Below are 10,387 nucleotides of genomic sequence, written 5' to 3'. Positions count from 1 at the left end.
TCAGTATAATATAACCCATTTATCGAGGAAGGCTATATATATATCACCACGCTACGACCAATAGGAGCAGAGTACCAGTAATTTTTTTACAAAAACGGGGAAAAAATCCACCCATTTTCTCGTATGTGACGCAAGCAAAGTTGCGCGGGTCAGCTAGTTAATAATATTTCGAATTATGGTTTTGAATTCGATATAAGAAGTTATTTATACGATTACGGTAGACAGCGCTTTTTGTATAATTTATAATCTATGCAAATAAACTAAACGTAGGTAACGTCATAACAACATGTGTCATGACGGATTGACGTTTGTCGCGTTCTGAAAGAAAATATAACCTGTAAATAACATTGTTTTTAATTGCTTGTAATAGTACAATAATAAATCTAACCATGAGCTGCAAAAAATGCAATTCTCCTAAATCAGTAATATTAAGAATGAAAGATTATTATTGTGATAATTGTTTTATGATCAATACAAACCATAAGTTTCGTGCATGTCTAGGTAAAAACAAAGTTTTATCACCCAACGAAAATGTTCTGATTTGTTTATCGGGAGGCGTGGGATCCTCGGTTTTGGTGGATTTGATACATTACAGTATATCTTTGGATAATACTAAGAAGCTACGGATAGTTCCATTTTTTCTTCATATATTTGGTAAGTTTCATGTCGTAAGCACATTAAGACTGGCTGGGAAGAATCTGCTATATTTTGACATAATCATGATTTGACCAACTGAACAATGTTTATATTATAATTTCAGATGACACGACTATTGCAGAATCTGTATTAGAACAATGCAAACATTTAAATTTTAATATTCATATGGTACATATTTCGGACTATATGAACTCTACTCACAGAACACTAGCTGTAAATTGCATCCCAAGAGCAGAACAAGATGTTGAGAAAACATTTCAAAACATGCTTAACAGTATGCCTCCTACAGCAGTCAATGATTTCATTATTAAAATTAAACGCCACTTGTACATAAAATATGCTGAACATTTGCAGTGTAACACAATATTTACTGCTGAAACAACAAATACTTTAGCAATCAATTTATTGAGTAATCTAGCTATTGGTAGAGGATCTCAAGTTCAAAATGATATTGTGAGTATTTATATATAAAGTATAATGTACAAAATAGTCACATATTTATATATTGTTTTATCCGTGTAGGTACCTATGTCCTTTTCCAAATTTTCGTTCATAATTTGACACAATCCATGACACAGTCCTGAATTTCTTGCAGAACTTTGATGGTATCTTTACGTATCCACATGAATTCGGTTAACATTAACAATGTGTTGTGAAGTAAATTTTAATAAAGATGACAATCTCTCTTTGTAACTATAGCACATTAATTTCCTAGAGACAGAGATGTGTTCTTGCAAGTTTATCAAGACATGTACAGTCAAAAAGTTTATTTTAGTTTTGCAAACTTTTATCAATTGTGCTGGTTTCATATGAAAAAATAATCGAAACTAGTTCATATTCCCACTGTCAATGTTACCCAAATAATTCAAAGTTACCCAGATTGACCTTATTTGTTTGATTATTTTGTATTTTATTTAAAACTTATGTAAAGACAACACTTTTACAGGGTTTCTCCGATATTCGTGACAGCAAAGTGAAAATTTTAAGACCAATGAAAGACATCACAAAGGAAGAATTAGATTATTATGTCAGTATAAGGCAGCTTCAACCCACTTCTACTAATAACTCAGCAAATGATAACAGTCTTCAGTCAGTGATCTCTTCATTTGTACATGGTCTTCAAGAAAATTTCCAGTCTACAATATCAACTGTATGTAAAACAGCTGACAAAATTGGTAACTGCAATGAAGATAAATCTGAGCAGAAATGTATAATTTGTGAGGTATGCAAGTAAATATGCTTTTAATTGTCTTAATTTATGTCCATGTGTAATAATTATGCCTCCATTACTTTGAGTATTAATCATGCTACTTTGTTACAGAGCAACTTAAATACTGACATAACCAAAATGTCGGCTCTGGAAGCTACTAATGTATCAAGGACAGTTTCATATGGGACCACTAATTTCAGTCAGACTACTGAAATATCTACCATTTTTGATTGTGACAATCGTACTGCAGTTTTCCCATTCGTCCATAAATATCTGTGTTATGGGTGTAGTAGAAATCACTCTGAAATGATTAAACCTAGTCTACCACAACACTTACAAAATATAATTGGTAATTCTTGACATAAGAGTGATTTTGTTTTTAAAATAAAATAAATAATGCTCTATTTACTGTGTATACTTTTATTATACTGATGGTCGTATATACATTGACATGTCTAAAGTTTATCTTCTTATTTTCCCAATCTCTATCTACACATAAATAAATAAGAAAATTTAAAGAACGATTAAAATCCTCAGTCTGAATTAGGGCGTGTCAATTGTCTGCATAGAATCAAATGTTTAGAACACCGCCATCTATGGGGTTGAATTAAGAAACATTAATCCCATAGAATTCAGCTGAGATGAAGAAAACCCTTGGTTATCCTATATTCCCCAAAGCCGCAGCATACTATTTTTTATATTTTGAAAAGTTAAATCAGTGTCACATAAATTAATAAACCTAAAATGTTTAACTAATCAATCATACATAGCTCTAGTCGCATTTCACCATTCGTAGGTAATCAAAATATGCCATAAGACATTGTAGTCAGGGATAATTGGAATGCTCTTTGATTATATTCATAAAATTATTGAATCAAACAAAATCAGTTTTTCCTTAGCTACACAAATAAGACAATATATGACATAGGTACAATACAAAATGTATATGTGTGGAACAGATATCTATTTTTGCTATCTCCCCAACTGCAACAATCCATAGTCACATGTTGATAGTACCTTAGTGTATCTAAAACGCTTTCGCGGACAAAATGCTATAAAATTTTACGTTTTTAAGCTACCCTGGGGATTGATAGAGAATAGCTAATTATTATTTTTTTGAAATAATCCACACAACCCGAAATGCGCGCAGTAACTAGTTCTTAAAGCATTGTACAATTATTTGAAAACTGTTCAGTATGATGAATTGATAAATTTTATCACATAGGCGACTGAAGGTTTCCTTAGCAAATCTAGGCGGAAAAGTCAAAGAAGTAAGATTTTATGTTCACGAGCGAGATTCTGATGAATGATAGGTAATAGACAAAACGAGGATGCGACTTTCAGTTTTTTTACCATAAATAATCCAAAACATTTCCAGGCAAAGTTAGTATTGTTTATTCAGAAAATTTTATGCAACAACTTGAAGTTATCACACTAAAAATAAATTATACTCCAGGCTCGAGGCTCACCTTCCAAATGAAGATATGAATTGATTTTAGCTATGTATAATATGCATGAGAACAGCTAACGTAACTTAATAAAAATATACTAATAGAAAACATTGTTTATTTAGACAATATCTAATGTTAGAATTAGCTGGTTTCTTTTATAAAATACGTAATAAAAGAAAACGATTATTAATTATCTTAAAATTTTGTATTTATATCACACATATCTACATTTTACTTCTATTACATAAATACAAAATTTTAATAAGTAAAGTACCAACGAAAAGCTGCTAACCAGTATTTGCAAATGGTATGCAGGTGTTACCAATATATCATACAAGTAATTACAATATCAATACCATAGGTTAATAAATGCAAAAGATCAAGTGCAATGAAACTCGATGCATTTTTCTTTATCTCAATAATGAATTGTTAAATCGAATTTCATGTAAAAAAATGGATGTTACGGAATTTACTCTGAGAATTTCAATTCTTCCCACCATCAAATACCTACTCAGCTTGAGTACACGAGCACTTTCACAAACGTATGTCAGCAGTTTATACCAGAGATAAAACACTTTTAAAACAATTAATAAACCAGATTTACTAATATTAAACACTAAATTATATTGTCTTTCCAAATTATTCCATTTTTCAAGCATTGGAATTACATCAGCATGTTGAACAGAATTGATGTCCTTCACTGTCCCTGTGTATGTATTTACACCATCAGTGGCCTCTTGTGGTGTTATTTTACAGTGTTTCTCTTCCGGAATCTTGTACAAGTATATCATATCAATACATTATAAAGAGCATTTATCAACTCTTTGTAACAATTATTCTGGAGTATTTATTGGTCCTTGCAATGCATTGGGAGTTGGAGAATTGGAAGAAACCATTCGCCCCTGCTCCTTTACAATTGGATCTGAAACAATATAACATTTTTAACACCAGTTACTTATTGTGACTTTAAATGTTTTACTCTTCTCCTTACAATTAACAATTTTATGAAGTAAATAATTTTTTAAATGAAGCATTTCTTTAAGTTAAGATTCCCCATATATATTTTCTTTGAATGACCATAGACACATATCCAAGAAACTTTGATATTTATTTATCTTTTTAGAAGTGGTCCTCAGCAGTATTTTTGCTGACTCTGTGATTTACATTTCTTAGGAAAATGTTTACCATAAGTTAATAAATTATTACCTCTTGTGACTAGTCTTAAGTTGGGCAAGGTTTAATAGGTTTAAAGACATTTATTTCTCATAAAAACATAAAGTTCACTTAAAATGAGATACAGTGCGATAATAATAGTATTAACATGTTTTTTCACCTCTAGTGTTTGATATCAATAATATAATATAGGTACAGTATTTCTATTCTTTCATTTCAGTGTTTGTACATATTTTTTAAGTTGATTTTTGTATGCGTTCATATTATTCAGGTCTTTTATATTGTTCGGTAATTGATTAAACAACTGTGCTCCCTCGAATAATATCATTTGTTTTCCATAGTTCATACGCGGATTATATAATTCGACTTTATTTTTATTTCTTAAATTATGTTTAAGTACTTTTTTAGGTAATTGTATACTGGTTTGGATGGAATTTGTTGTAATTTTTTTGACTAGAATACATTAATATTTTAAATTTCATCAAGTTAGAATAATTATTGTGTTACTAAAGTACAATTTGATAGTTGTTTATGGTAATTTTATAGCTGAACACCATAACACTTTGTCCAAACAAATACAAAAACTCAGTTACAGACTCATTACAAGATTGACATAGTAACAGATATAATTGGTTCATTGAGTAATTTAAATAAAAATTTTAAATATTACTAAACTTACAGAAGTATGGATGATCCATGGCTTCACGAGCAGTATATCTCTCATAGTGATCATAACGTAGAAGACGATCTAGGAAATCTAATGCTTCAGGTGACACCAAATGTTGATTTTCAGAATGCACAAACCGCTCCCATCGTTTACGAGAATGCCTTTGATAAAAAACAAACAATTTTATTAAAAGTCAACTTCTAAGGATTTCTTCCTGTTAATTTCTACACAGCTTATTATTTTTTGCCTTAGAAGAACACAGATTAGACAAGACAGGAAAGTGTCATAAATTTAAAAATGTTACAGATCCCATTGCCAGGTCACATTAATTAATTTGAAATGGCAATACAAAACTGCAAAAATGTATATAATATACATACCTTCCAAGAATATCATTGAATCGAGGATCCAATTCTATATGATATTTATCCAAATATTCAAATAGCTCTTCAGTGCCCAGCACCTTAGCAATACGCACAAGTTGATCATAATTGTCATGACCATGGAAGAATGGCTCTTTGCGGAAAATCATGGATGCCAACATACATCCTAGTGACCACATATCCAAAGAGTAGTCATACATTTGATAATCCACCAAGAGCTCTGGACCCTAGAATTAAACATTATTTGATATTGCATTAAACATAACAATCAAACTCAACTAAAAAAATATGTTCATAATAAGGCACTTATAGAAATATAGAATAAAAGGAAAATAAAACTAATATAATATTAATAGACTCAACATTCAGACAAGATGAGGTTACAGCATAAAAGTATATTATTTTAAGTATAGAATATAGTCAGAATTAAATACTGTATATTTTTAATTTCTTTGGGTTAAGAAATAAGTATAACAGTTGTTTGTATAAAAACACTACAAATGTAATATTTACAAAGCATAGTAAACATGCATAATAATTCCAATGTTATATTTGAAGAAAACCTAACAAAAAATAATCGTGCAATGTCTTACCTTAAAATATCTAGAAGCAACACGAACATTATAATCTTGTCCTGGGTGGTAGAACTCAGCTAGCCCCCAGTCAATAAGACGTAGCTTTCTGTGATCATGGTCAATCATCACATTATGAGGCTTCACATCTCTATGCATGATGCCCATACTGTGGCAATAATCTAATGCCTTCAGCAGTTCATACAAATAATATCTGAAAGTAAATAGTTGCAAATTGGTAAAAAATTCTTAAGGATGACGTATTGATATCAAAACATGTCAAAAGTACTACCTTATATCATAATCTGACAAAGTCTGGTACAGCTGTTTAAAATCAGTATTGTTCACATGTTCAAAAATGAGTGCTGGAGTACGAGAAACCGGATCTTTGACTACAGCTTGTAAAGTAATTATATTTGTGCCTCCTCTTAAGTTTTCTAATATTTTTATCTCTCTTTTAATCTTCTTCTTTTTGACAGGCTGAAAAAATGATTCATACAAAACATAAGATCTTCATAGCTGTAGTACCAAATGTACAAGTAGTACTGTGTAAACAATGTGGCCTGCTTAATGCTCATTGCCATGATATCTAACAAACAAGTAAGCAATATGACTCACCTTCAATATTTTAACTACACACTTCTCATTATTTGTGATATTTATTGCCTCAAATACTTCACTGTACTTTCCGCGCCCAAGCTTACGCACCAACTGGTAGTCTTCCTGGTTGCCCCAGTCCACCACATAGCTTTCATAGTCCCAATATTCTCTTGGACGTTGTGAGTTGACATCGGCATAAACCCGCGCTCTACTCGGCACTGCCATCGTTCTATGCCTCCGCCAACTTAAGCTTTTATTAGCGATAGTCTTTCCGGAAATCGCGTATGTCTTGAGTAACGATACTGCGAATAAAGTATTTTTTACGTCACTTTCTTGTATGGATGTGTTTAAACTTCACTAAATAATTGCAATGTGTTCCAGCATTGTGATTCGACCAGACGAATCGAATCATAGGCGGTTATGATTACAAGTCACTATTCAATTAGAGTATTGTGAAGTATAACCTAAAAACGACATCCAGCTAGGATCACTGTCGAACTAACATAATTACAAATGGATAGTTTATAATAACGAAGACATCTTCACCATCCTAGATCACATGCGTTAGGTGTTACTATTCATAGGATCTGACGACATGAAATAAAATATGAAAGTGTCTTCCGAGAGAAAAACGCACGCCATTACTCGTCAAACGATTAAATGTTTTAGCAGAGGTTCATACCTAAAACATAACTGTAGTTAATCCTATTTTAATCAATAAATAGTTTCAGCATACATAAAACTTCTTGAAAACTAACGATTAATATGAACTCCGAGCTACAAAATACACTTTTATTAGAACTAAACCGGCTCAAACCCAGTAAAATTTCAAGATGGACGCCCACCTATCCACTACTTTACTAAATTACTACCTTCAATACTACCAGCATCATTATTTTTACCAGTGCTGCCATATACGTTATATTGATAGCTCAAAAGGCAATGTTTCAAAGAACTATTTGCTCAGAAATAGGGATTGACGTAGATGCAACCAGATTCAACTATGCAGATTATTAATAATCAATTTGAATTCGATATAGAAAAGGGTGAGGCGTTTATAAGTAGAAATGATTAAATCTATTGTATGGTGTATTTTGTCTGCGTGGGTTTCAACTAAACAAATTTCCAATAGGTGTAAAACTGTCTTACAATGTATTCAAGTATTGTCTAACTTTTTGTTTATATTTTAAAGTTATGTCAATCAACTGATATTGCTTTTATAACATTATAGTTCAAAAAAGCTTTAAAACCGTATAAATGCTTTACTATTGCTTGGATGGGTAGACATTTATTGTCGCTTTTAATAAAATGCCCATAAATAAAATCCTAAACTATACAATTGAAATAAATTTACACACTGTTTCAAATTACAATATAAGTCAGGATATCAAATAGATTCTTTCTTTTAAATATTTTCGTAACTACAGCCAATACGTTTCTTTCGCGGTTATTATACCTAGGTACTAAACATAATGGTAGAACATGAAAATTGTACAAAAATGTAAATGAGTACCTAAATGTTACCATATGCAATTAATTAATTTATGCTAACACAAAAACTCAAGTTCTCCACAAGCAAAAACATAGTTTTGGATTGATTACGCTAATATGTACCCTTATAACAAATATAACGTGTCAAAGATATTGATACCACAAAGAAAATCCGATCAATCCCTTAGCCCGTGAAGGCTAAGTTTAGTATAGCATTCCGGAAGTGACTAAAGTTTACGTAATTTTCCAGTTGCCACCTTATAACACTAAAAGAGTACCCACTTAGGTAGGTACTATAATTAAATTATTGCACATTATTGCATTAATGCATTACCATATATATCTATTTCACTCTCTTAACTTTTGAATATTAAAATCGAAACAATTCTAAGCACAAAATAGAGTGAAAATTTTGTATGCTCGTGGGTTGTGTGAGCGGTCAAATATAAACTAAAAAAAAGATTGAAGAGAAGAGTGGTTACCTAATAAAATAGAAGAGTACCTTCAGATGATATTAACGTATCATCTGTAGGTACTCCTCTATTTTATTATAATTTTCTTAAATACTTTGTGGTTAAATTCGGATTCATATTGATTAAACTATGATTATTATAACCGAAAGAAAAGCTAAAAACTAGTTCTTTGATTGTCTAACTACCTGCATGTTCGGCACTGGTGAACGCGGTCACCTCGCCGCAATAACCGTAGCGCCGCGTGTAGCAGGTTCGAACCCCCCGGAACAAATATTTGTGTGATGAGCACGAGTAGCTGTTCTTTCTGAGCCTGGTTCTTAATGTATTTAAAAGTATGTTTAACAGTTATTTGGCTAAATTAAGCAGAGTTACTTTACATCAAGCTCTACTTAGTTTGAAAACAAATCACTGTGCGAGAGTTGTCCAATGATATTTGTTTATTTTACTAATAGGCGTTCAACTATAGGTATATATTCAAATTACTAGGTAATTGTGGTTGATTCATTAAAGTATTTCAAACATTCAACCTATGATCCGAGTGAAAAGCAGATAGCCCTAGCCGTTCGTAATGCTTTTCTTATTTTAACAAGATAGGTAAGTACCTAACTAATTTGAGTAGGTAACTATTAATACAATGTTTGAAAATATGGGTGATTTTGTCAATAACATTAGACCCGCTATTTGAAATGGAGATTAAGACCTAGCGCGAGACACCTAGAATGACAGCGTCGCAGGAGGTCAACCTTGTACCGGCTTACGGAGAAGACCTAAAGGCAACTTAGGTACGCCTAGGGGTACCTACTATGGGAGGTTTCGATTAATGGAAGCTACGGATCAGGCTTTTGCAGTAATATTTATTTAAGTAAGCTGCCTCCGTGGTAGGGGCGATAGTGTGGCTTGATTACAGGTCTCGGGTTTGATTTTTGGTTTGCCATAGTGCTATCCTTATTTTTTAATTTAAGATACTTATTGAGTTTCTCAATAGTAGTCCAGACTCCGGTTATTTGCCCGATATAAGTAATATGGCAATAAGATGGCCCGCCCGCTCCCTATTAGGGTATTAGCCTACCTATGTCCTAGTCCCGTGACTAGGACATAGGTAGGTACCTATTGTAAGTGGCGAAACGTGAGCGTACTTATCATACGCGTATGTCTTCACATTAGGGTACAACCGGCATGATATAATGTACCTATCTAAGTATGTGTTTTTAAGTACGTGTAGGTATGACGACATGCCTGCATAGCGGGAAAACGATATTTGTATCGATGTTTAGACATAAATGTTGCTTTATACATTTATGACCTTTACAAGCAATAAAACTTAAATGAAAGGGTTTGCTTGTTCTTTTAGGTATGACTTGTAACATTGAATACGAACAAGCAAAATTGAATTTATATGTCCATGATAAGGGATACTGTAATTAATTTGTAAGTAAATTGCTTAAGGTTTCTTACTTACCGTAAATTAAAACAATAACACAAGTTTTATAAAACGAATAAAAGACAGACATAGTTTCAAAGGAGTATGAAACTTACAGTATAACTACTGTGCGTGTGCATAACTATAAAATGTGAAGTTATTGGAATTTGTTGCTCATAAAATAGTCAATTTCAAATATGTATTACATTGAGAGATATCTACGTCATAGGAAAATTCGAATTGTAACGTGTTGATAAAGTAGAATACAAGATATTTTTTTAATTTATTTT

At 31.9% G+C, this 10,387-nt stretch overlaps 2 protein-coding genes across 4 annotated transcripts; one reads left to right on the top strand and one right to left on the bottom strand.

The window, feature by feature from the left end:
- Positions 1–281: 281 nt before the first annotated feature.
- Ctu2 (Cytosolic thiouridylase subunit 2) lies at positions 282–2,276 on the top strand. The gene is made up of 4 exons (XM_076116306.1): positions 282–654; positions 761–1,110; positions 1,604–1,879; positions 1,979–2,276. The coding sequence occupies exons 1-4, from the start codon at positions 390–392 to the stop codon at positions 2,225–2,227; spliced, it is 1,140 nt and encodes a 379-aa protein (XP_075972421.1). The 5' UTR covers positions 282–389; the 3' UTR covers positions 2,228–2,276.
- Positions 2,277–3,238: 962 nt separating this feature from the next.
- Positions 3,239–10,277, bottom strand: CkIIalpha (casein kinase II subunit alpha). Of its 3 annotated transcripts, none has more exons than XM_076116263.1 (7): positions 10,137–10,277; positions 6,732–7,015; positions 6,406–6,593; positions 6,135–6,327; positions 5,539–5,768; positions 5,171–5,319; positions 3,239–4,240 (listed from the first exon to the last, which is right to left on the bottom strand). In XM_076116263.1, the coding sequence occupies exons 1-7, from the start codon at positions 10,186–10,188 to the stop codon at positions 4,152–4,154; spliced, it is 1,185 nt and encodes a 394-aa protein (XP_075972378.1). In that variant the 5' UTR covers positions 10,189–10,277; the 3' UTR covers positions 3,239–4,151. The 3 variants fall into 3 exon arrangements, with proteins under 3 accessions (XP_075972378.1, XP_075972392.1, XP_075972385.1); XM_076116277.1 differs by lacking the exon at positions 10,137–10,277 and adding an exon at positions 7,396–7,585; XM_076116270.1 differs by lacking the exon at positions 10,137–10,277 and adding an exon at positions 7,178–7,322.
- Positions 10,278–10,387: the final 110 nt, after the last annotated feature.

The sequence above is a fragment of the Anticarsia gemmatalis genome, chromosome 1 (assembly GCF_050436995.1).
Source record: "Anticarsia gemmatalis isolate Benzon Research Colony breed Stoneville strain chromosome 1, ilAntGemm2 primary, whole genome shotgun sequence".
Classification (NCBI taxonomy): Eukaryota; Metazoa; Arthropoda; class Insecta; order Lepidoptera; family Erebidae; genus Anticarsia; species Anticarsia gemmatalis.
This window is presented reverse-complemented; position numbering and strand designations above follow the sequence as displayed.